Source organism: Liolophura sinensis, chromosome 9 (assembly GCF_032854445.1).
Source record: "Liolophura sinensis isolate JHLJ2023 chromosome 9, CUHK_Ljap_v2, whole genome shotgun sequence".
NCBI lineage: Eukaryota > Metazoa > Mollusca > Polyplacophora > Chitonida > Chitonidae > Liolophura > Liolophura sinensis.
The window spans coordinates 23,735,755-23,763,344 of record NC_088303.1 but is presented as its reverse complement, the minus strand read 5'-3'; the positions used below and the strand labels follow the sequence as shown (position 1 = coordinate 23,763,344).

Below are 27,590 nucleotides of genomic sequence, written 5' to 3'. Positions count from 1 at the left end.
AAAATGGTGCTCGTTACTGCCACGCTAGCAAGGACACAACTGGGTGGCCCCGTCTCAATATAATGTGACTGGGAGTTGTGTCATGTCTTGTGTCTTCGACGCGACACTTCAGTGGACCTTGTCGACATGGACTCGCCCTGCCACAAGAAGACACAGTACATGTACACACAGCCAATGATTCCTTGCCGTTAAATCACTGAAAAAGTGCTAAATACAACGTAAAACAAGCATACATACATACAACATATAGGCATAATGTTGATAAAAGATAATTCCGCAAGCAAATATAACGTTCTAACACTTAAATCATTCTTTTCAGTTAATCTACAAGGTCGGCAAATACAAAGCGAAGCAGTGACAAGTGCATGGGAGTAGATTTTTTAAAATTGTATATGTAGAACTGAAAGCACATATAGAGGTAAATGTACATGGACAGACTCCACTATCTCTTTTCATTTAAGGAATGAATTGATATTATGTGTCTCATTAACTTGTTAATAAACAGACCACGTGTTCATGCTGGGTGCACAATAGAGGTACTATTGTATTGTATGGGTACATATAATCTACATCTTTCACACCTGCATGTTAAACAATAGTTCGTTTGGAAAGCGTCTATTATAACTGGCAAAATAGGTTTGCATAATCTTACCAGTGCAGGTTCAGACAAAACCAGCCGATTACATCTAAGGAAACGGCTTAAGGTGACTATAACGGAACCGCAACTGGTCAGTATGCACGTACTGACCTGCTCTGAGCACGTGACAAACAATGGTCAATGTTAGCGACGCAGAACATGTGCAGGTCGACGAGTACTTAAATACCCAGCCAAGCCAGGTGTACCACTTGTGCACCAGAGATCGACGACAGTATTGCAGTTGTAAGTTTGGGCAATCTTGAAGAAAAACAACATAATCATGGCTGATTTCAACTTGGACAATCGTGACCCCAACGACATTAATCAGCATATCCAGGTATGGTCAAGTCCATCTTCAATAGGCAGGCCACAGTAAATGCCATTTTGAGGAAATACCAGTAGAGTAATGTTTTGCACAACAAGTAATGCTTCATGTCGGAAGATTAAATATGAATTACGGTGATACATTGTTTTAGTTTAGTTACACATTGTTGTCTGCGAGCATGAGTTTAAAATGTAATGATTGACTTCATGGTAGAAATGAAGCTTGTGATTACAAACTCAGATATCAAAACAAGAGATTTTAAACGAGGCAATATCCCTATAGTCTTGCGAATGCAGTTAATTGCATTTCTCCACATCATAGGGTGTAGCAGATACTTGTTCAGTGGTTAACCATACAACAAAGATAAAAACGTACAACGTATCACTTGCTTTCTCTCGCATTTGGTGGGGGTGGGGTGTATAATTATGTTAATTATACCAGAAATGCGTGTTAAATAAGAAATACTTAAATTCGGGCGGTTTTACAGTGAATCATAGATGCTGATAAATGCTTATGAAACTCATGATCTAAGTCAAGGATTTATTTATTTATTTATTTGATTTGTGTCTTACGCCTACCTCAAGAATATTTCACTTATACGACGGGGGTCAGCATTATGGCTGGAGAACAAAGCCCGGTGGAAATCCACGACCATCTGCATGTCGCAGGAATACCTTCCCATTCTAAGTCAAGGAACTGCTGTGTTTGTATCTGTAGTAGCAGTTCATAGCATCAGGTATACCCATGCAAATCTTTACTTGCGTTTAAGCCTTCTCATTTTGCAAATTATACTTTGATGCTTTTTGAACTTAAACAAAGCATTCTCTTTGAAGCCTCTCCGAAGAGTACGTATATAATTTCCCCATATCACTGAACAAGTACTCTTATATCGAAAGGCTGACATCTTATTTTTTGTCAGCTTTGGTAACTTACTGAAAAAAAAAGAAAAAAGAAACAGAGCAGGTAGCGGAGCGAAACATGCCGGGAAGAAACTAGCGCGCTTCAGCTCGATCCGGTCAAACCTTTAGCTGTTAAGACGCAGACCACTGAACCAAAGCAAAGTTCGATTACGTGATCTCCTTTGTCAAGCGTTCAGGAACGTAAGACAGAATCTATTACCGTTCTTGACTTTAATTTCAAAATTTTAAGGATTAGAACGAATCACTTAGTCGAGCTGGCTTTTCATTTTCTTTGTACGTTTTCCCATAGCAAACAGGGCAGATCAGAATGTGATGGCATAACTATTAATGGAGCAATAAGAACAATTCATAATGAAATATGTTTTGGTGTTCTTTTCAGGTGGCCTTTGAAGATGTGCTGGCCGAGCCGGAAGGAATCCGTTCTATGAACTGTGTCTGGAAATTCACCTACAAATGCTTCACTCTCTGGAAACAGCTGTGTTACAACATCGCCACTCTCTGTTGTGGACTGTGCATCGCCATGAACTGGGGTTGTATTTTCGCTGAGACGGCCTTCTACCACATCTGGTACATCACACCCTACCTGAAATGGCTGGAGATCAACTGTACACCATTCAAGAAGTTGTTTAGAATGTGTCTGAGTTGTTGTTTGGATCCAATTTGTGAATCTGTGGGTACTGTATTCCATGCTTGTAAAAAGTGAAAGACTCGATTGCTTTGTAAGGGGAGGAAAGTGAAGAAAATATGACTGGAAACGCCATTAATTATATCTATTAATACAGTATATCAATTAATTATGCTGGATAACGATAATAACTAATGGAATGTTGTGAAAAACAACTTATCCCACTTTATTTAAAACAACTTATTTTCAAATTCAAATTCAAGCAAATCTGCAATAAAACGTCTGCATACTGCTATAAATACATTTAGTTTTGTCATTTCTTCTGTCAACATTTCAAAAATTTGCTTATAAAGTGAGTGTGGAGACAAAGGTAATTTCGAAGGCTTTAAAATATAAAGGCCGAAGAGAGGACCATATATACTGAATAACCCGTTTTACGTCATCAAGAGTTTTCAGTGGAGACTGGGTCCAAGCTGTTGTGGGCTTTATATATCCATTAAGAGAAGGTCTGTTAGAATGCATAAGAAACTTCGGTGACATACATGTACACCTAACCACTCAATTAATTCGCCACAGAAAGGACATAATACAATACTTGTAACATACGCTATCCGCGATTCTTTTGGTTGACAGAGGAGTTGACATATAGGGACAAAACCAAAAAGATATATATGTACATTTACACGTTTGACAAGTGGCAAACAATTTGACATAATGTACTACATTCAGTTAATCTAGTGTAGGCCTACATATGGGATTCCAAAAATTACACCATTCTTTAACAGGTCACACCATTAGCCAACGTGTATTTTGTGCTCTCTAAAACAACATCGACTGTGGGCTAAAATACCATTTAATCGACCTAATGGAAAGTCAGTAATTATGGTATATGATATCGACCTCTATGTAAATAACACTTAACAGAATACTTTTCCTCAGTACTAAAATAATAACATGTCCTCTCAGTAGGCTTATCGCCTATCGCCAATTCTTTGTTCCTCTTGGACGTGATGTATGCCTACAGGCCTATTATTAGAGTGTTATTCCTGTAGGATTATTATGACGACGGGATATACTCCTTACAGCGCATGAGCCGCTCTCTACCCTAGACACTTAACATAACACTTTACATAACACTTCCGAAGTCCATTGTAACGACTGACGGAAAACATTTGACGACTGGACAGTCAACACAGTGTCACGACAGGAAAAGTATTTAACGCAAGTTTATTTATTTATTTATTCATTGGTGTTGATTGGTGTTTTGCGCGTGACCGCATCAGGTGAGAGGTTCCTGAGTTGGTGTGCCCCTCTAGCCCGCTAAAGAATGAAGGCAGAAAATCAATCTGTAGATGTATTTATTTATTTGACTGGTGTTTTACGCCGTACTCAAGAATATTTGACTTGTACGACGGCGGCAAGCATTAGGGTGGGAGGAAACCGGACAGAGCCCGGGGGAAAGTCACGACCATCTGCAGGTTGCTGGCAGACATACATACGGCCGGAAGGAAGCCAGCATGAGCTGGCCTTGAATTCACAGCGACCGCATAGGTGAGAGGCTCATGGGTCATTACGCTGCGCTAGCGCGCTAGCCAACTGAACCACGGAAGCCCGCGAGACTATTATACATTTCTGATTAAACGCCTCAAACAGACTAAACGCCTCAAACGCAAGTTCATACGATATGAGAGGGAATGTAAACATTATTGAAAGATAAGAAGATTCACATAGGGCCTACATGTAGGTCTACATGACATGGCACCGAAGTTTCTAATTTTGTGTTTGGGGTAAGGGGCGGGTAGTAATGTAATAATATGTAAACCATTGTCATTTTCCATGCCGCTCACAAATAATGTACATATCAGTTGTGACAAAACAAGCCAGGACATTCTGCTGTAAATTGAATTAGAAGGATCGCGTCAGATATTCAAGCAAGGGCAACAACCCACGCAGGATTCCATGTAAGGGGAGATAACTTGTCCTCCGCCCCCAACAACGCCTGCGCGGTACATTCGAACGAACTTTCCGATGAGGGTGATATGTTTTCCTGGATAATGTTTTAGCAGTGTTTTTGACTAATTTCTGGAAGGATTTTTATGGAAGACATGTAGTTAGCAAAGTTTCTCATGGTTAAAGATAATGCTGTCATCGCCCTTGGTACTTTCCATCGTGCTTACAGCTGTCATTTTACCACAATGGCGTCTTCCGGCTGAAGGTAGGATGAGGAATACAGGCGAAGATACACTTTTATTTTATTTTTTCGATATGAAGATTTACTCTAGACTTCGTTTGGCAAGACATCTTAATAGATAACCCAGATAAAGCCTTAATTTTAGTACTGGCATATAGGTCTGTTTTAATATACATACTTGGTTATCCTGAAATGTAGAACATTGTTTGTAGTTGGAGCAAGACATTATCTCCAGCCAGAACATGGAAATTTGGCTTTGACGAATAAATGCAGGACATACGGGTGCGTACATATATAGGCTTATACATGTAGCATAAACCTATGTCAAACTTCCTTTAGAGCCTACCGTAGGCCTATTGATACACCGCTATCGGGTAGTAGCTTAGATCTAGTTCAATTAAATTAAATGTTTGTTTTTTTTTTTTTAAACTTAATTGAACAAGATTTCTATCTGCTTGCCTAATATCGTTTCTCGCTGTAATTCTAATCATGGGCAGATTACAAATGGTTACAGGGAGTTCATGGAGGTCACCCAGCACAAACACAGCTGCCTTGGGCAAAACCCAGTGGAATGTCAGTAAGCTGTTCAGTCACCCTGCAAATAATAAGTACAGGGTGTTGAAGAAGAGACAAGCGAGTGATCCTGTATTGCAGGTATGGACGTATAATTATAACTATATGCATCAGCTTAACAAATAAAGGATAAGTATATAAATATCTAATTCAGCTCCACAGCCATTTCAAACTTCAAAAAGTGAACTTTGGTAATTATCTGAAAATGCTTTTATGAGCTAATTGCAAAATTCAAAAGTTGTTCTTAATTATGATGTAATTATTTATTTATTTGATTGGTGTCTGACGCCATAATCAAGAATATTTGACTTATACGATGACGACCAGCATTATGGTGGGAGGAAACCTGGCAGAGCCCAGGGGGAAACCTACGACCATCTTCAGGTTGATGACAGACCTTCCTACGTACAGCTGGAGAGGAAGCCAGCATGAGCTGGACTTGAACTCACTGCGACTGCATTGGTGAGAGGCTCATGGGTCAGTGGTGCACTAACCAACTGAGCCACAGAGGCCCCCCTATTGTAATTAAATTTTAAAAAGAGCCAAGCAAGTGGCATATGTTTTTTTCTCAAGATATTCTGAAAGGCTGGGTAAGTAAACCATTAATCAGACTCTCAGACCGCAAATCACATTGAATAACAAATCACAGCTATCAAAAATGTTTCCAGAGCAAATTAACCTTTCAAGAATTTATTGATTTATTTATTTTAATTGGTGTTTTATGTTGTACTCAAGGATATTTCACTTATGCGACAGCGGCCAGCATTATGGTGGGCAGACACCGGGCAAAGCTGTGGGAGAACCTTCCAGCAATGTTGAAAATGAAGCAATATATAGTGTTTCTAAAAAGCCATGTCTCAAAAAACAAAAAATTGGAATTTGGAGCTATAGACTCTCCTCATAAATATGCCAAGGTATTTTTAAGAATTTTTCTTTTCAGAAAAATTCAAGGGCTCAGTGTAAAAAACATCTCTTGGGGGACTGATTTGACATATAATGACCCCATTGTGTTTGATGGTAGGATCTTGATGCCCTAGTGGCAGAGGAGGAAGCTAAAACTGTTGATGCGTCTAGCATGGCCGGTGAAGCAGGGCGAGGCTGGAGCAACTGGAGTCCCTGGTCATCCTGCTCTGTAACCTGTGGCACAGTCGGGGAGAAGATGCGAAGAAGACAGTGTCAAAACGACCCGCTGACGGGTGTGACCTGCCAAGGGGAGGATACTGACACAAAGACATGCAAACCTGAACTCCTTAGTTGTCCTGGTACATTTAGCCTACCCACTTTATCATACTCATAAACATGAACATTAATTTATATCACAGCATGTTCACTGTATAAAAAGTACCACCTGGTATCTATTATGTAGCGTACAAATTATGCAAGGCAAGATGTCTGTGAGTTAGCTAAAAATAGTAGGATATTGCTTTAAGTTAATATTTTCATGACTTGATATGCAAATAATTCCTGCATTGATACCAGGACTTCAGTTTTTCTGTTTAGAAATTTATCAAATGTCACAAAATAACAAAATGTTTCCACTATCAAGTGAAAAGTTGAATAAAAATTCTGCCAGAATTATTGTGAGGTACTTACATGTACATATCAAATAGGTCTGTCAGCCACCTGCAGATGGTTGGGGGTTGGGCTCTGTCTGGTTTTCTCCCACTATAATGCTGGCTGCCGTTGTATAAATGAAATACTCTTGAGTATGGCATAAAACACCAATCAGATAAATAAATAAATAAAGAAATATATCAAAAAATGCACAATGTACATATACATGCAGGCATGATAATCAGATTGAACTTTCCTCCTGTCTTACAGAGACCACCTCCTGGGGTGCCTGGGAGGACTGGGGCCCCTGTACGTTTTCTTGTGGAGATGGTGTGCGGACCAGAGAACGTTCCTGTGTGGTGTCAGACCCAGGTTTACACTGCCCAGGGGACAGTGCACAGACAGAACCTTGTAACCTTCAATCCTGTGACTGTAAGTAGGCCTGCATGAAAGTCAGGGACTGATCCAGGGCACTTTTGAACCTGCCAAAATGGGTCAGTAGTGAGAAGTTTGAGATTAAAAAATGGTGAATTTGACAGCTTTGAGAATCAGTTTATTTATTTATTTATTTGATTGATATTTTACACTGTTCTCAAGAATATTTCACATATACGATGGCGGCCAGCCATATGGTGGGAAGAAACCGGGCAGAGCCCGGGGAAAACCCACAACCATCCGCAGGTTGCTGTAGTTTTGAGAATCAGAAGGGTACCTTAATTATTCAGCTGGCTGTATCAAGCCCTGGAAGTATAATGTGATGCTAGGCCAAAATTTCTAATCCTAAATTTGTTACACTTAATTTATGGTATGAATTCTACAAAGCTTGCCTGCTAATCTTTATGAATGCATTGCAAGACACTGGTTATTACAAGACATAGTTTGGCTGAATTTCTCATTTTGTAAATATTACAAAAATGAAAAACGTATAAGAAATTTATAATGAATTATACTAAAGGCTAATCAAGCACTGTTTCAGCAGGGAAAAGAAAAATAGTTTTTTGTAGCATACAATGCAATTATTGGAAGTAAGCATCTTAAATGGCAAAGAAAGCACTAAAATAAAGTATTTATCAGATGACAGATCATTAAACACTGTCTGGGGAAATAGTTTGATATATTTTTTTTAGAATTTTTCTAAACGATTAAAATGCATTTAATGATAGCCTGTGGTCACCCAGAGGGTATCAGTGATGTCACAGCAATATTTTTTGGCCTAAAAGAGTTTGGTCCATAGGGTCAATATTCCTAGTTCTAAATGAAGATGCATTTTGAATGATGGAACATAGCAATCTGTGTGTGTCAGGTGGCAAAAAACTTAAGTGACATCACCCCCAATATGGTCAGAAAAGACCACAATAGAATCCAACGTTTTAAATGCATTTTACTAGATTGAAAACTGTTATAAAAATCAATCAGATTATTTCCCCGAGCCATTTTCAATTGTCTTCGGACGTTATGCTAGTGTGTTCTTTGCCTTTAAAGATAGTACTAAGCCCGTGTTGCAAAGTGGATCAAGGGAGACAACTATGGCTTACTCTGTTTCAAAAGAACAATGATAGTTTTGATCAGTTGACTGGTGTACTTATCTTTATGAAATCAGCTAACTTTTCAGTATGTAACATTGTCCATTGTAAAGTGGCCAAAATTGTGAACTAACTATTGACTTGTACATTAAGTAAAAGAGAGTTGGACAGAGTGGAGCGAGTGGTCAAGGTGCTCTGTGACGTGTAATGCCGGCCATAGAAGCAGAGAGAGGATGTGCCAAGACGATGCTACAGGTGTTGAGGCCTACCAGTGCCCAGGGAAGAAACACAACACTGAGGTCTGCGATCAGCCCATTTGTTCAACAGGTAGGAAGTCCAAAGCACAGTGTCATGGAGATGAAAATATTCGTGAAAATAATTCCCTAATGCACTTCCTCAGAGCCTTTTGCTACAATATGACTGCAATACTGGTGAAGTGGCATTAAGCTATAATCTCTGATTCATTCATTGAGACATTGTAGACTAAAACCTCAAATAAATAAAAGGCAAATTGACTTCAGAACTGTTTGCTGTGTAAAACTGATTACTAACCAATGACATTTTCATTGTTAATGACAAGAGCAGCTGTAAACTGCCATGGCAGACATAAAAATCAATGCTTATCTTCAAACTTCATTAAGGTCACACTAAGGCATCACAGTTTGTGCTTCTCAGGCCTGGGCATCCCGTGCTACTTTGATTTCACCTGTGACAATTAAATTATCAAATTTGCACCAAAGTAATAGAATAGCCCCTGTTGCACTTGGGTGCAGAACAAAACTTTAAGGTGGGTAGTCGCAGGCTATTAAAACTGGCACTTCCATAATACTATGACCAGCTATATACTGATCATCCTAATAATTCATGTACATCACTAGTAAACAAGTTACACACAGGCTGTGTCCACATATGTAGTGGCCTTATGTAATGCACATGTAAAATAGTTATAATAGACATGTGACATATGAATAGTTAAATCAAGCTATAGACTGGGCAGTCAACTGTGTCCAGCTTGTTAACATGGATAGTTAAGTAGATTAAGTGTGGGGATTAACTTTCCACACGTGCATTTGACTAATCAGTCAGTATTTGTAATTAAAGAACAAGTTTATACCTGAAACCAGCAGCTGTTACTAATAGTTAAGTAAACAACAATTGTAAGTATAAATATGGTTGCTTATCAAGTAGGCAGGAAGGAAAAGGGGTTTGGGGGTTGACCTCAGACTCACCCATGTTGTTACGTATAATAAATGTCTTGTTAACTGAGAACGCCTTGGCGAGTTTTCCTATCTTCGTTAGACATGGAATGAAGATAAATGACAGTGACCATCCCGGTCGCAATTTTACTGAAGACCCTAAACCGGTTGTAATACACACAGTGTTGTACACAAGGGGTTAGTCAGGAGTGTGAAGCAGGTATCCAGTCAAACAGCTCTTTTTGAGGCTATTTGGTTAGGCACGGTGTCCAAATAATATTTCGGACTCTTGCTATCTCTCCCAGTGTTAAAAATTCTGAAAACAGGACATTCAAATTATTGAACAGGTGGAAGGGTAGCCATGGTAGCTGGCTAATTCTATGCTTAGCATAGTATAGTAACATGGACCAGATGACTAAAAGTAAGAACCAAGTTTTCAAGTTCTGTTAAGTGTGCCTCTGTCATGTATTGAAATTACATATTTATAGAAACCAAAAAATGATTAACATATAATTTTTTTAATTTCTAAAAGTTCTAAACTTTTCACTCTGAATTTTTTTTTTTGAGTTTCTGAAAGTTCCAAGCTTTCCCTATAAAGTATAAAGTCAGTGTAGATATAAAAATTTTAATACACTAATATGCTATTGTTTTATACATTTTTATGAAATGTAACAGAATAAAAACACCATTATTTGATAGAAAATATGCCCCAGAAGACAGACTAAAGCTAAAAATAAAAGAATATAAAATTTCACAGCGCACAGAAGCTCATACACTGCAGATGTTCATATTAAGCTCACTTATGAGATTGCATTCAGATACAGTAGTTCATGTTATTGAAGGTCTTTCACATAAGGACATGTAAGACAGCAGACAGTTGCACTAAGACAGTTTATGCGGTTTCAGGTGCTCGTGTAAAAACAGTTCACGTGATGGAGGGCCATTCTGCCATGTTGAAATGTCTCTACGACAAGATGTCCCCACCCGTCTCCATCTACTGGTTAACTCCGGATCATCTAAAAATTACCCATCAGTCTCAACTCCCTATGTAAGCACGAGAATAGGCCTTATTGCATAATCTTGTATGTTTTTTCCTTCAATTATCACAGAAAAAGAATTGCATGTAAGTGAGGTTCACCTTCATCAAGGTAATTGTTTTTTGTTTTCTTATTTTTGTCACATTATAGAGTCATATGAAGAAGAATTAATGCATGTACTAAGCAGGTGAGCATATTCTGTGTAGAGCTTGTTGAGATTTTATGATGAATGATTTCAGAAAGTTATTATGTTGTATCTAGATTATGGGACCTGCAGGGATTTGTATAAGTGAAATATTCTTGAAAATGGCGTACATCACCAGTCAAATAAATAATATAACATTAAGGAATGATATTTCATTAGACGTGCATTGTTTATGGATGTATATGTGCTCTATGTTGGCTTTTGTCAGGTATGAAGCTATTGGGGACACGCTAAGCATTCGCCACACCTCCACTGACATGGTAGGACTGTATCGCTGTGTTGTGGAAGACATACACGGGAAGATTTTGATGGGAGAGGCCCCTGTCGGTAAGTTGCGGCTCAAAGATATGGGATTGTCTATTTGACTGGTTTTGTATGCATACTGAAGAGAATTATTTGGAAGAGGACGACCAGATGATCGAGGATGAACTGGATGATGTGTGTTATGAGTTCAAGTCCTTGATGTCAGGCATAGCTGGATTTGAACACTCAACCTCGTTTACTATGCACTGTAGTACCCTTAAGTGAAACACTCCAAATATAGGTCGTTCAGTTTGTGGGGAAGTCGTTATACTGACTGTGACAAAGTAATGCAAGGAGTTAAGAAGACCGGCCTCATTGAATTCAGTAGAGAGGATTTACTTTGATAAAACAAGGTATTTCCTATTTATCTGATTCTCGAACAAAATTTACCAAAATTGGCATGTTTTAGTTTGAATGAAACATCATCTTTACGACAGGGAGGTCTGTGGTAGCTCCAGCTGAACGACGGACAAATGCCATAGGTGCTCAGATGGCCAAACCTCTGGTTCGCTGCAACCCTCAGGTCTTCGACCAGTAGTTTCTCGTTTGTATCTGTCTCTGGATGCTTCAAATGTGGCTTTAAGTGAAGAGGTTTGTCAGGGATATCTTGCGAAGGGCGGCAGTTTACTCGAGGCACTCTGCTTTCATCTACACCATATTATAGCCGTATGGGAAAAATTCATGGGTGAAACACTAATGTTATAAATTAATAATAGCGTATCCTCCTCAGTTTGATGAGTGTCAGTCTCATTGACATCTATCTGCGTGGACGACTAGCACCTGGTCCTGTGCGAGTCTCATTGACACTTACCTGCTTAAAGGACTGGCGTCTGGTCCTGTGTCAATCTCATTGACACTTACCTGCGTGGACAACTGGCACTTGGCCCTGTGCCAATCTCATTGACGCTTATCTACGTGGACGACTAGCACCTGGTCCTTTGTCAATCTCATTGACACTTATCTGCCTAATGTCAGGCGCTGATAAACCAGTATGGTTTCTTGAGTGCTACATCAATCCCAGATATGTACCTGATGTGTAACCATGTAACCAAGTATATGTAACCAGAAACCGTTGTGGGACCAGGTATCACACTGTTGCCTCCTTAACGCTCACCATACAAGGGAGCTTAAGGCGCAGCTCAACAGGCTGCACTGAATTTGTTCCAGTCGCTGATGACCTAGCGACTTCTTGTCAAACTGGCATTCACTTAACGACAGGAATACAAGTTAAATTGCGTCGTTATTTAGCATACATGAGGCTAGCGCTTAGTAACCGATGCAACAGTCGGGTGGAGTTTAAGCTCTCGTATATGTCGATCGTAAGACACTCAACCATCCTTTTTCCACGCTGTACATAGCTCGAATTTCAACAGACCTGACGACACTTCCAAAGATGTCCATAGCGTTGCTTTTGAAAGCACCATCAGGGATTTGACCCTTGTGTCTGAATGCAGATGTCCTGATCATTAATTAAATGAAAGAGGAAGTAATGAGTGACTGTTTATGTATAAGTTACTGTTTATGTTATTAAGTATAAACGTCAGTCGTCAGAAAAAGGAAATCTCTCTTTTTTTCTTATTTTTTTACCTTTTCGTCATAGACGTTCTGGACTGTACAACCAGACCATGTAGGAATGAGGGCAGATGTGAGGAGGTACAAACTTTGGATCGTTTCAACGTCAGATTCACTACCTACAGGTGTATTTGCAGATTCGCCTTCAGCGGTCCAACATGCGAAAGAGGTAACATCTCTTTCCTTTTTTTGTCTGTGAAAGCTAATTCACACAAACTCTTCATACTACATGTATTTGATGAACCTAGGTTGATGCTGCCAACACGTTTTGATAGTTTCCACTCATGCTGTTAAGTTGTGCCATTCGACAAAAGCACCAACCCGGATAGCACAGTTGGTAGAGCGTCCGCTTGCCGAACGGTAGATCCAGGATCAATCCTGGGTCGGTTCACATCTAAGATGTTAAGCTTATTTCGGTAAGTCGTCTCAGTACAGCAGAGAGATAAAAGAACGGTGGAAATCCGCCCTGCAACATAGAGGCACATTACATACACCCTAGGGATTCCTTCGTCGTCATATGACTGAAAAATTGTTGAGAATGACGTTTAACCTCGACAAACGTAGGTTATTGCTACCGCCAAAATGTTCTCTTTTCACCCTTTCATTTTCTTGCAAATTAATCCTGGAACTTATACCTTGCACTATAGAAGGTATGGTTCCATAAATCCAGATTGATGCCTCCAACACTTTGCGATAATTTCCACTCTTCTGCCATTCGACAAATCCATACTAATCTCTCGCCCAATGTGTTCAATTTTTACCCTTCCCTTGATTTCAGACTAATTTTGGCACTTACACCTTTCGCTAAAGAAGGTATGGTAAGTTTCGTTCTGATCCAGTTCCATCATTGGAACAAGATGTTTTACACGTAGAGCTGTGAGATAATAGGTAAATGTGTGTTGTGTTTCAGGAATAGGTCCAAGCACAATCATTGCCATATTTCTTTTCCTGGTTCTGGTTGTGGCGGTTACCTTGGCTATTTACATAGTCTGGAGATTGAGGTAAGGGCACATGTGAGGCAGCATACAATGCAAGGACCCACAACTTAATATATCAGAAAACTGTATGGAAGACATATAAGGATTAATCAGAATTTACAGGTGTCTTTGTTTATTAGTCCTTGTGAAATCTGTATGAGAAACTCAAGGATCGTCTCTTTTCTTATGGTTTGCTTTGTTTATTATTATACAGACAGGCGGAAAGGAAACCTTCAAAAGGTGAGTAAATTGTTCTCTTTCGTAATGCTTAATTTTGAACCGTTCGAATTTGGCTTTGTATCACTTCACTCTTCACGATCAGTGAAGTCCATTGTGTCACAATTCATACGCATGTAAATGACTCGGATACACCTCTGATCTTACAAATCTCCATTTCCGAACCGCTTTACTCCTTTCCCATGCAAGCTCGATTCGGCTGCACTCAGTACCTCCGGTAAAGATACACTGGCGGAACCTGTGGAATACAACACGGAGATGTAGTCCTATACAATACCACTTGTGTTTTATAGTTTTGACTTAACACCAGGTCATATCTCCAAGTTATTATTCTGGTGAACTGACATCGATGCCTTGGTTATTTGGCTTAACCCCAAGAACCAAATGTATGGGGTTTGGGGCAACATCATGGGCAAATGATGTTAAAAGGTTGGTACTTTTCGCCAAGGAAGAGTAACATGGAAATATAATTGTGTCAAGTCAGAACTATATAACACAGAGTCATATTGCTTAGGACTACAAGAAGATGCAGATGATTAAATACCTTAATCCTTAACATTAAAAACGTATGAACAATAATTCTCTAAAGATAAGCATTAAAGACAATCTGCTTGCAGACACCAAATATGCCTTATACATGTTGTGACTAACTTCGTGCTAATTGCATAAAATATTACACATATACATTACCAACAAGGCTTAAAAGTTCCCTATAGGCTACCCAGCAGCAAGCCTACAAACTTGCCAATGTGTTACCCCAGTGTGTTTGTGCAGGATCGCAGACTGGAGTGATCATCGTATGTATAATATATTCCGCATCCTCACCAGATGAAACCAGATGGTGGAATCCTAGGAGGCCGCTGCAAGCCTAAGGCAACATATCCGCAGAACACAGGACCAACTCTACATTTGCATCCTCACCAAATAAAGGTTTTGTAGTGGAATGCGAGTGTGCTAGTGGTAGCCCAAGTGAAGATACAAATCAGAAGTGATGTCAGTGCAATATATTTCAGCTTTTCATTGAAAAGTTGGAAAGGTAACAAAGTGTTGATTGAACAGTCTTGTATATACGTGGTTAGGATGCACACTGAATTAATGAGGCTTTTTTGTTGCAGTGATAGCCCCAAAAGAGAGTAAGCTGATCGTGGTGACTTCTAGAGACGCTCTGGCTGTGTCCTGCGACGAGTCCTCGTCAGAAGCCATTCTCTCTGACTCTCCATTGAGACAGGTAGATTTTGACGGAGACGTCAACGCACCCCCAAACCTCAAGACCAGCCGAGGTATTGGTGCCATTTTCCCGAAGTTTGAATGGAACAACAACAACGTCTTGTATCAACCATTGTCGAAACAGCTGTCAAAGTCTCAAGACTCGTGGGCAAATTACGGATACATGCCGGCAAACACCTCGGACTTGTCGAAAAGCGAATCGGAAAATAACACGGCGTCAGCCCAGTCAAGCAGACATTCTGATAACGCAAATACAAATCATAAAAGTGAGAAATCTTCCTATCGCAATTCAGGGACAAGTTCTGGGAACACATCCAGTTCGACTTCAACTTCCACCGCACATCAGCGAACACTGAATCGCAAACACAACACACATCAAACACAACTACATCATCTTCGTCGTCAACCAGCGTTAGTTCCAGCAGCGAAAGTTCTGAATCCGGAGAGGAGAGCGGTAATAGTCGCTCCATACTAAGACGTTACCTTAAGGCTTCTCGTCAAAACACCGCTTACTATTGTCCGTCTACGTCTTCACTGGAGACACGTTTAAAACCCATGCCGTTAACTGATGGGTGTTCCCTCAAGAGCGATGTGACAACAGATCGCTCATCAAACAACTCTACTTACAGTCGACCTAACAGGTGGTATTATTCAAATCAGTCGCGCAGTAACGTAGCGCTGGACACCCCAAAACGGAAAGTACCGAGCATTCGAAACGGCTCATATAGATCCATGAACATGCTGTGCAGCAGGCCTACATCAAATCGCTTTACATATAATAACTTAACGGCGTCTTCTGTACTTACAGATGCCTCGTCCTCGTGTCAGCCACGGTTGGAATCTGAAGGTGAAAAAAATGTAGCTGTCATTTATCCAACAAGTAGTACCACAATACAAACTGTAAAGCCGATTTACCCAGAAACAGTGAAAGAAGGAGTTGTGGATAGAAATCAGTCGTGTGCTGTAACGACTGACCATGTGGTCATCCCGAATTTGGACCCTATAGATCCAGAGATCCAGGGGGAAATTCAATGTAACATCTCTCTAGATCCATTTTTTGACCCCTTCCAGTCTACCGACCCGAATGGCGACACAAACTTTGCTGAGTTGTTCCAGAATTTGAGGGTAAAAACTAAGCAAAGAACGAGGCAAGTACATGTAGTTACATCCTCACAAATTCAAATCAGCCATTGTTGTATATTCATGCACTGTCACATGTATTTTTCTTTTTTGCCTTATTTGGCCTTTCAGGTTTTCAGTCTAGGTATAATTAAGCCCTGTTAGTAATATATGTAGTTATTCACTTGATTGTTGCCATATTGAAAATTTTTCATTTATACAAAGGCAAAGGTTAACATTTATGAATGGAGGAAACCGTAGTGCGCGGGGTAAGCTATCGAAGTTAGTCCAGACGCTTGACCCGATTGACATGTAGGGTCAAGTACACACCACCGCCTTTGATTCCGAGCTAGCTTTTCGATTGGCTGTTGGTAAATCTCTGTTTAAATTATGACACCCTCGTTTTCAGGTCAGCTTTTTATAAACCAAGGCTTTTGGGAATCGCTTACTGACATATGGCCGCACAGCGTACAACCAGCAGTAGTCTATCATCGTTATCAGATTCATCCTCCGTGACGTAACATGTGTCGTTTAAGCTAAAATAGGTCTGTGCAAATCTGTGAAATAAATTTTAAAGTAAAAAAAGGAGAATTTAATTCCGTTCAACCCAAACGGGCTTATTGTTTGAAGGTGTATTTGGATAACATTGCGGTATCTATTCAATTGGAAAGGGATAAGTTATTTTCGGAATTATTCCCTACCTGAAGAAGGCAAAATTGTCTCAATTACATTTCGTGAGATTGTCCTGGTTGTTGCCCATCATGTTCACGTTAGCCTACATTATCCATCACATGTGTCAAACCAGAAGGGATTCCGTCAATGCCAAAGCAAGGCTCACTCTCCGAGCATGGGTCCTGTCATAGCACAGCAATGCATCCAACAGGGGGAATTTTCAAGCGGTCAGCGTCTCCCTGGCAGTTTAAACTTTTGAATTCTGCGCCACTGCTCTGAGAAAATCTCAGCCAATGAAACAGCGTCATGTTGGGCAATGGAGGTCGTCAGTACTGGAACCTCATTCCAAAACAATGTACCTATTGTCTCCATTGAGATTACATCTCTAATATACTTGAGCGCCGTGCTAACAACAGCGACGTCGAAAGCTAGGCTCGTGCATTACGTCAACTGATTAGAGATGACTGCTTTCACCTCATGTAAGTAACTCTGGGGATGTGATTGCGAACGGACCGAACTGTTGAGCATTGTGCTATTTACAGGCGTTCGTGGGTATTATTATCATCTTCGTCCGTGTTCAATCTGAACCATAGCAATTTAAATATATTTACACACTTACCACATGATTTGCAAAACAGAATACAGAGGGAATACAGCAATAGTTATCGTGAGTTCGTCACTGTCTTCTTGACGCAGGATGACCCGAAGCATAAGCTGATATACGGGTCTTTTACCATACCCAGTCGATTAGACTGCAATGACATCTATTTTATCATATACCGCACGAAGAACGTGGACCTGTTTTGCCTTCAACTCTACGGAAAATCTACCGCTTGCCTTGGCATACGCGATTATTTTTTTCGAACTTTATTTTCACGCTGTCTTTCGTAGGTGCCGCCATGTTGAATAACTTAATATCCATTAGTTAATACGGGAGTAAATAGTTCATTTTTATTTTGGATGTTTTGATTAATCCAGATACAGGTAGGTGCTTGATTTTTGTACCATTTATCCCTAAATTTGGGGTGAAGTCTCTGTGCTGATGACGCCCACCTGGTCACAGACCCCCCATTAGTTTTCCATAAGAGACAATGTTAACGTTTAGCGCTGTAGCTCAGTCCCAAACATTACGTGGCCAATAAGCTTTGGTGCATACCTGGCCCAGCCTGTTAGAAAGAAGCCATAAAAATCTTAACGTAGGTTGACCGTCAAAATCTGGACCTTTCTATGTCGGCAGCTGGAGGGGTGCCTAGCAACGCCAAGGGGCGTAACTCGCAGCCTCATTACCACCTGTCTCCATGTGTCCTCTCCCCAGAATTCATACTTTCATCATTAAACTCATACCTGCTCAAAGCTTAGACAATTTCCATTATTTTGATACCAAGCATGCACCCGCACACCAAAAACGGTAGGCTGGCAGCATAAAAATACTTTACACCCTAAAATACACAGAATTACATTCGCGAAAAATGGAAGTTGTAATGGGGTCTGTGTCCTACCTATACACGAGCCTTGTCCCGTACCGTAGTATCACGTGCAAAGGCACGTGATCTCGAATGAGGAACCTCTGATGTTGTCAGATCAGGGGAGGTAATACAGGTCTAGGTACTGGAATACCATCGAAGTTTGGCAAGTTACTGACGACCTTGTACGGTCAAAGGGCTAAAATATAAATCCTGTTTCCAGTTACGTTACACGAACCATATTTTTGTCTTCTCATCGTATGACCGTGGGGTAAGAGTAACACGTATCGTGTCTAACATGGCGCATCCCATGGCCTCTAAGGAATTCTTGATTAAAGGCTGATTTTTACGTTAGAAAAAATTTAGCTTTGTTATCACCCCTCTACCAAGATAACTCAAGTTATGCTTGTTTATTTGTTGTCTTCTAAATCGCTGGATCACTGCAACTATCCAGCTCTTGAACAACTAGGTGATGTGTTGGAATCCGGCTTTTCCTGTTTCCGCTGCCGCTTTAAGTTAATAACCCGACTATGGTCGATTTGTTACCCTGATCAGTCCAAGTTACCTAATCATCATGGAGGTAAATATAGAACATATATACCACCATGGAACCATGAACCTAATTTTTTGATTTTTTTTTTTCATTTTACTTTTAAGAGAAAGCAGTCGCAAAAGTAAACTGTTTAACGTCAATCCTGTCTGAGTCATCACGAAGTCAAGGCACGGTTGTTGGACAGACTGGCCGATCCTGTACATTACCGGCGTACGGGGAACCGTGGACACACGCAACCAGTAGCCCTGTTGACTCATCCTGCACCATCGGACCTCCCCCGAAGATTAACCTGTCTGCTGTATTATCAGATCAGACAGCCCCCAACTGCACGTTTAGCACGGATCGTATCTCCGAGTCGAGTGGGACCTTATGTAGATACTCCCCGAGAGGTTTCTGCCTTACCGTGTAATCTGATGGCTGCGTCCCTTCTCCCGGGGGACCAGGGATCACCTGAAATCCAAGACACTGACTGCCCTTCAAAACCACATTGTCTTCCGTGCAACCAGGATAACTGTAGGGGTGGCCAGAAGTCATCTGGTGTCTCACTTCTCGAGCTATGAATGTGTCCTGTTCCGTCATGAATAATATGGTTCTTAACATAAAAACATTTACTTATTTGTAATTTACACGAGCTTTAGTTCTTGTGTTCTTCATTTTAACAGAACCTGTATACAGGTTAGCCCGTCGAGTAAATCTGCCCTTAAATTTTGAAGAAACTATTTCATTTAAATGCGTTCTGTACACAGATTTGCCACATTTAATTAATGTATCATTTGAACACGACGATAATTAATTTCATTAACGTATTTTTTAATTAGAATCTGATATGGCCGTACTGCTAAATACATTGGGAAGCCACTTCAGATATACTGCAGCCATGTAGTGGCGAGCGTGTTTCCAATGGATATATACTTGGGATTTTCACAATATGCATTGAAAATCTTGTTTAATATATCCATACAACATATATCGATTAGCCACAAGATAATTTCGTCTGAACTTATAATTACCAGACAAGTGGCAAGAAAGGTGACCTATACCATCATATGAATGAAGCCTAGTGGCGTCGGTTCTAATCGTTTACCTTCCTGTTTTCTTCAATATAAAACACTCAATAACCAAGCTGAAACTAAGTAAATCAGCAATTTCCGCATATGCAGGTGTTAATATTCAGTCAAGAAGAAACCTTTTGGTCATCAACATTATGTAAATTTTACTGTAGACCAGATTGTTCTTCATGGTCACGTTCTTAAAAGTTACTACGCGGTTTCCTACCTAGATCTTCTGGTATCACAAAAAAAATAACATGCAGGGGATTGGAGAACTCGAACGAAGATCCATTCAAACTTACACTAACTAGAAAACAGTGTTGTAATTGGTTTCATCTTAGCGTGTTGGAGCACATTTGTGCTTCGTAAATGAAAGAAGCGCTAACAATCTTGAGAAAACATACATTTGGTTGAGCTAAAAATACATTGTGGACTAAATCTGGAAAAAACGGAAGACGACGCCTCCTGTGACAGGCAGGTGCGAGATCTCGCTGGTCTGACACCCTGCTAGGCTGTTTAGCATTGCTGAGTGATATATGATAATGAATGGGCTAATGAGCGGATAAAGAACAGTTGCATGACCTGTGTTTTTCTGGTAAGGGAGCACGTCCCACTCACAGTTGAAACCTCACAAATAGAATGTCAGTAGATGTTTTTACACTAGATATGTCGATCTGCGTGTATGTCCAAATGGTCGCGGATCCGTCTTTATTCCTTTTGGACGGACTTTCTCGGTACTTTATACCATGGTACATGTATAGATGCATAGGTTGATTTTGTATTGTGTTGGTACATCAATTACGACTGGATTTATTTCCATCTGAACAGCTTTTGTGTGTAAGGATGCATCACCTATAATTTTAGGCTGGATCTTGGTAATATGAACTATTTTCCTATTTATCTTCTTTTGAACTCAAAGCAACTCTTAGCTTATACCTTACAACTAATTTTACTGACGCTTTGGAAACATGTAGTATATGATATAAAAATGTGCATGTGCTTTGTTGGTATTAATTCCCCAAATTACTTTTCAAGTTATCGCCTTTTGAAGACGGAATCTGAACTTTACCGAGATCTTACGGGGCTGCATTGGATCGTTCAAACTAATTGGTCATGGACTGAACACGCCTCGAAGCATGTTAATATAGGACAGACCCAACAGCCATCGTTGAGACGGCGACCTGCACATTTTACCTGACCATCTTCTATCTGCATATAAGGCGTTCCGTAGCTTGCAGAACTATGTCAGGCGCCAAATTCCAAATTAAAATAACCAAACGTTAATTGTCAATACTTTGACACTGTAGCGAACAATACACCGAGCGATAGACCCAGAACTGCTGGACCGAATTTAGTCGAATTTGACATGTAGCTAGCTAAAGAACATAAGCCTTAAGCATGAACCAACGTTGCGTGATGTCTATCACTTTTATAGCCACGGCGACCCGCGTAGGTTTGTTTGGACCATCCCAGCCTCACCACTGGTGCCCTCGTTCGGACATGCTGTAAATCAGCGTTCATCAATAAAACTATTTCAGATGTCCGTTATAACCATGTGCTTACTCCTAATAAAGAGAATGCATGTGTATAAGTAATAATAGAAAGGAATGATATAGACTTTTTGTGTTTTCCTGCATAACTCAAGCTCATCACCATGACTCAAGTGACCTTGGCGTTGTTCAAAATTTCTGTACAAAATTTCATCAATTAAGTTGTTTCAGGTGTTGGCTAGAACCATGCAAGAGTATAAACAATTATTGGAAGCAAAGATTGAGAGCGTTTTTATGCTTTCTGATATCATTTCATACCTCATAACCATGACCACAATGACTTCGGCGTTGTTCAAGATTTCTGCACAAAACTTGTTAGTGGTGGCAGTTATAAAATGCGAACGGAGAAAGCGGCGAATGCCCGGTAGAAAGCACGTTCGGCTTTATGAGCTGAATGACGTATTTGCTGTTACTCGACTGCTCTTATAGTACATCAGTATGCAGGTGCCTTAACTTTGCCACAGCCGTTTTAAAATAAGCACAACTTACATAGGCCCATGTCTCGCACGAATTTAGTTGAAAGTAATTAAGCATGAAAACGAAGGACGATTAAATGCAGACAAGGTAAACTTGTAGTTTACACACTCCATTAAACATCCCTGAGAATTAGGGCGTTCCAAATGTAAACTTCGTATACATTCACAAGTGTGTGATAAACATGTTGCATTCGTATTTTCCGTATATGGCACATCGACTTAGCTGCAGGTGTACAGTTATATTTATTTTCATGCATGCATGGTTATCGTAGAACAAAAGTATTTTTATTAATGAACTATTAGATTGATGAAGTTAAGATTTTTTTAAGCTCATAAAACACTTGTTGCTGCACCTCAAAACTTTGGCAAATAGGTTGCTACATGTAATATTTTGTCCTTACTATTTTAAATTTATACATGAAAGTTGTGTGGTGTATTCTGTCGTTATCCTATCGAGAGACCTTAACATAGCCTAATGAGCGACAATGTAGCTTAATCCAATTTAACTGTATAGGCGATCAATACATTTCGCGAAATGGAGTTTGGCAAGGAAGGGAGGAAGGAAGTTACCTATTATCGCGACCTTATAATCTGGAATGACTTTGGGTCTGGATTAGCACGGCCTGGCTTAGATCAATTGGCTTTGCTCTAAGAAGATAGGTGGTACTCAGTGGGGATATCAAATCTCCTGAGACCAAAATCCGATGTATAAATCCATGCATTTTATAGGTCGATGTGTTCTACTTCCTCATTGAACGTCGGTAAACTTGCACTGTTGGACCCAGAAGAATCATATTTTCTTCTAAAGCGCGCGCCCAGGGTCTTCTAAACTATCGGCAATATCAACGAATGGCCTTATTTACCTTAAGTTTTACCTGGAACCTATACATTACTTAATCTTGGCTTGTATATATGTACATGGAGGTCTATATTAATGTACACAAGATTTCGTTTTGGCTCATGTGCCCTATATCGTACTGGGCAATAGAAACTTGCCGAACGCTATAGACAGGCTGTTAAATACATGTACAACACTGAGTAAACTAGATTACTTGGAGGAATTTCCCATTTGGAGCAATTGGCTATTGAGTTAAACATTGTCTCGTCAAGTGAGTAATGACTCGTGAATCTGGACTTGGAAAGACTCCATGCTTTACCATAGATATACTGCTTGGTTATCACAGATAAAGCATACGTTTTGTCTCCATAGTATTTTCCTCCCGCCTCTAACCGTGACAAATCCGTACACGACACTTGATTCTTATCCCCTCTCGATTCAAGCGCGAGAAACCCAAAACATTATCGCCAATGGTGAGTATTTATGCTGCGTCGCCCCATCAGCGTGATGGCGACAAAACCAGAGTAGTCTCCCTTGTACCCTAAAAGATGCATTCGTAATTATCATAATTACCTAATGTGGAATCGAGCCACAGAGATACAAGTGTCTAGTTTGTGGAATCGTGGCTGATGTAGACGACTAAACATAAACCGTTTGGTATGGCCAGCTTCTTTAACAGTGCCGTGGGGTGTGCAAATTCAGTATCCTTCAACCATGAGACTGCATGACCGCCGTCATATAAGTGAAAATTCGTTAGTATGCGGTGTTTAGCACCAATAAAATATGTCTTCCTTATGGATGTTTATCATTCCGCTTGTATTGCTTTAGAGACATTTTGAATTTGATTCATATCACAAGTTGAGACTACGTCAAGCAGTTGGATGAGAGTTTTGCAAGAAAAAGCAATCAATTGCCATCAAAACCACATCCTATATATCAGAGTACGAAGCCCTCTCTGACTCTTTTCATAAAGTAAGAATGTAAACCGCTTTATAGATTTTAGAAACTTTTCTTAAACGGTAACACGTGCAGACGAGGCTGTTATTTTGTGAAAGGTCTGCCCTATTCTAATATGAGACATTTTGTTTTTAATCTTTAATATTCACTTTGGGATGTGTCCTAACATACAAATGGCTATGGTTGTGACTGAGTGTACAACGAGTATAATTCTCTTGAAGGCATATATAGACAGAGCGTCCAGCATCTCTGACGCTGTGCCTCATGATTGTGTCTAATTCCGCTTTACCTGGGGCAAGGGGCTGTATATTCATCGTGCTGGATTAGATCGCCACGTTGGATATATGAACAGTTTCAATCAAAGTGCAGCTGACATATATATTTTGTTATCGCCAACTGATATTCTAGCATAGTATACAATGTTAATACTGATTTCACTCAGTTGTTTGGAACGTACCTTGCGTATGTTTATTGAAAACTGTTGACTGCTTCTCTTTGAATGATTCCGTCCTATTTTCGTACTTTATGTACTTCCTTAGTTCTTTGGTGGTTTGTGTTATACGTCGTTTTGAGAATTGGCCTTATGGTTGTTGACCTGGAAGGTCCTAATTTGTTGACGGCTGCTATATGAATGTCTGTTTCGACTCAGAGGTTAAACTAGTTTGTTAAGGTTCCAGCGGTCAGTCCGGAAATTAAGTAGCCTGCAGTTATAGCTGTCAAAACAATGTGAAGCAAAGAGCCCAACTGGAGGGCGCTAAGCTGGTTCTAACATCCCAGTAAGTTCGTCTTTCACAACGTTTCCTAAATTTTGGAATCAAAGTGTGCTGGTTGTCAAGAGATATAAAATATATCTCATTTGTAATATATTTTTTTCGTATTTTGACATAACCTTCTTCATTTCTCTTTTAAACCATAATCTTTGTTTTAAAATTCCTTTTTATGTTGCCTCTGGAAAGTCTGTGACATCAGTAGTCCTATTCTTTTTATGTTGCCTCTTGAAAGTCTCTGTGGCATCACTAGTCCTAACGCATCACCCGAATGGCATGGAACAAGAGAGGTTACAAGGGTCCTGATACTTAAGTATGGCATCCTGCAGCATTGGGTCTATGTTCGCATCCAGTGATAATTGCAATATTTAACTGCAAAGAACGACGGCTTTCTGCTCCGGAACCTATCCAGTTCCATGCCTATAACCACAGACGTTAACATACAATACGTGTTCGTACAAGAACAACGGACGCTTGCAAATTCGTCTAGTTTCTGTTAGCTTCTATAGCTGTTGGTTATTGTGTGGACAGCTAATTGCCCACACCAGTTTTCTTGTGCTAGCAAAATTTATATGCGAATGTCAATTTAGGTAATAATATAACCAAATAAACTTACATGTATATGTTGATAATTTGTTAATCAGTCATTTCAAATTGAGCTCAATATCTTATATAACCGGATAGCACAGTTGGTAGAGCGTCCGTTTTAGGAGCGGTAGATCCAGGATCAACCCTGTGTCGAGTCACACCTAAGACTATAAAAGAGGAAGCTGTAACGCATGGCGTTCAGCAGGAAGGGGATAGTGCAACGACTGGTTGACCCATATCAGTATAATAGCTTGGGTGGGGAGGCTTACTTGCCTTCGGTAAGTTCTCACAGTGGAGCGGCTTACTTGCCTTCGGTAAGTTCTCTCAGTGAAGCAGCACTAGATGAAAAAGCGGTGGAAATCCGTCCTGCAACAAGGAGGTGCATTACATACACCCTAAGGATTCCTTCGTCGTCGTTAAACCCCAAGCACTCACTCACTCACTATCTTATAAGGCATCGTAATTACTATTGATTATTTAACACAGGCCGTCGTGCTCATTATGGAACAACGTCTGGTCTCATAGATCATCGTGCAGAAAGTGTATGAACCTCACCCCACGCAGTGAAACCACACAATGAGGTACTTTACAGACAAGCAATTTGTTGAAGTCTTACATTGGCAATTCCTCGTTCTGTCGGCTTTATGGACTAGGTCTGGTATATAAGACGACTTATACAATACGACTTATTTATTTCAATACGGGTATTTACCGGACATACGGCTAATGTTATTATGTATTGACAAAATTGGATAGTCTGGGTCAGGTACAAAACAGGTTTCAAAACATGTGGACGTTTTGTAGCGTCTGGAGGACTCTGACCCGTCAGTATGTCTCGTCACTAAAGGTTTTACAGATACACTGTATGTGCGCAGCGTCATACGAACATCATAGATGGTATAGGGCATGCTAAACCAATGTAGTACTTTTTTCCTAGCAATGGCAACTGTGGTCCAAGCCAGGTTGTGTGCTCTTCACTTGCAATGCAAGAATACTATGTTACCAGATTTTTCACAAATTTTGAGCTCAAAGAATGGAACAGGCAATAGATCAAGCAGCTTTGGGCCGAATTACTTTGGTTGTTACCCATGCAAGAATTGGATGTTGCACAGGTATCTTTGATATGCGTTGATTCTGAAATAGATTTCATTACAGTCACCTATTCTTACGAATTCAAACCAACTTTTGTTTTCGATGTTGGTCTTCTACGATTACTGACTAGAGCTTTTCAACCCTGATCCTTGAAACTCAGAGACTAAATAACAACACAAATGACTAGTAGGTAAAGGGACCCACAAAAATGCCGGATGCCAGGGTCATGTCGCAGGCATTGAAGATAAATACAGCAAAAACTAAAATGAAAAATATATCTAAAATATTTTCACTCATTCATAAATGTTTTTGGAATAGATTTGTAGACCACATTTATATAATTAACTGGGCTTCCCGGGCACTCCACTCAGGCAATACTATAAAAACTAAAACCAAACAAACTTCAGTGAATTTTTGTATACACGTAAACTTTTTTTAAGTGAAGAGTGAAAAAATATTGTAGAAGGGAATGGGTGTTGGTTTGTCGGCCCATTGCATTTTTGAAGTGTTTTGTCTGTGAAAAGTACAGATGAGCAGTTAAGACAGAGAATATACTTCGATGTAGGACTGTGTATATCTCCCGTAGTAAGGAACATAGTGATGTAGTATTGGTTGGATTTACATGTAGAAGAAGCTTTTCGTTAAAGTCGTTTCATAACAAGTTGTCTGGTTTTATACCTTTGGGCGTACATATTCATTCTCCCCATTTACCAAGTGCAAAATTCAAAGTTCCATAGTATAATGACCACTGACAGTCAAATTTATGGCCATTATTCCTGAATAACATTATGATGAAGTGTCGGAACATTATCCTAAATGATACATGAAACACTTGGCTTTTGTGTTCTAAGGAGTCTATGACCTAATATACGGACTCACAGAAAAGCTTCTCAGTTTTCTTTGCAGGGCGTTAAAATGGATTGAACTACAATTTTAATGCGGTGAGTCCAAGAATGAAGTAACCTGCTGTGGTGACATCAACAGTGACAACTGTCAGAACAACTTCATTAGGGAGAGAGCTCACATTGGGTGCGCTAAGCTGATCCCGCATTCCCGGTATGTTCATCGATGACGTAATTTCCGAATATTTCCGACCATTGATGAAAAATATGCATTTATTTATTTGATTGGTGTTTTACACCGTACTTAAGAGTACTTCACTTATACGACGGCAGAGCCCGGGGAAACCCACGACCATCGGCAGGTTGCTGACGGACCTGCCCACGTACGGTGGGAGAGGAAGCCAGCATGAGCTGGACTTGAACTCACAACGACCGCATTGGTGAGAGACTCCTGGGTAAAAACGCTGAGCTAGCGCGCTAATCTACTGAGCCACGGAGGCCCCCCCCCCCCCACCTGCATTA

The 27,590-nt window shown here is 40.1% G+C and overlaps 2 protein-coding genes across 3 annotated transcripts in view; both read left to right on the top strand.

Moving 5' to 3' along the window:
- Positions 1 to 917: 917 nt before the first annotated feature.
- LOC135475719 (caveolin-3-like) lies at positions 918 to 2,585 on the top strand. The gene is made up of 2 exons (XM_064755652.1): positions 918 to 974; positions 2,262 to 2,585. Exons 1-2 carry the CDS (start codon positions 918 to 920, stop codon positions 2,583 to 2,585), a joined length of 381 nt encoding a protein of 126 aa, XP_064611722.1.
- Positions 2,586 to 4,530: 1,945 nt separating this feature from the next.
- LOC135474710 (uncharacterized) overlaps positions 4,531 to 27,590 on the top strand; it is a 40,298-nt gene continuing 17,238 nt past the window's right edge. The window contains exons 1-12 of one of the 2 annotated variants that reach the window (XM_064754273.1): positions 4,531 to 4,722; positions 5,213 to 5,352; positions 6,293 to 6,533; positions 7,096 to 7,257; positions 8,502 to 8,675; positions 10,451 to 10,592; positions 10,995 to 11,113; positions 12,690 to 12,830; positions 13,572 to 13,662; positions 13,853 to 13,878; positions 14,991 to 16,250; positions 19,014 to 19,540. In XM_064754273.1, coding sequence (XP_064610343.1) covers positions 4,647 to 4,722; positions 5,213 to 5,352; positions 6,293 to 6,533; positions 7,096 to 7,257; positions 8,502 to 8,675; positions 10,451 to 10,592; positions 10,995 to 11,113; positions 12,690 to 12,830; positions 13,572 to 13,662; positions 13,853 to 13,878; positions 14,991 to 15,577 — 1,899 coding nt within the window. In that variant the 5' untranslated portion in view covers positions 4,531 to 4,646 and the 3' untranslated portion in view covers positions 15,578 to 16,250; positions 19,014 to 19,540. Of the gene's footprint in view, positions 4,723 to 5,212; positions 5,353 to 6,292; positions 6,534 to 7,095; positions 7,258 to 8,501; positions 8,676 to 10,450; positions 10,593 to 10,994; positions 11,114 to 12,689; positions 12,831 to 13,571; positions 13,663 to 13,852; positions 13,879 to 14,990; positions 16,251 to 19,013; positions 19,541 to 27,590 lie in introns of those variants that run through there. The other variant, XM_064754274.1, reaches the window with a different exon arrangement.

Bases quoted from the DNA above. Each gene is read 5' to 3' on its own strand.
- LOC135475719 (XM_064755652.1), top strand. From the start codon at position 918: ATGGCTGATTTCAACTTGGACAATCGTGACCCCAACGACATTAATCAG. The intron at 975-2,261 runs GTATGGTCAAGT...TGTTCTTTTCAG, and splicing joins ACATTAATCAGCATATCCAG to GTGGCCTTTGAAGATGTGCT.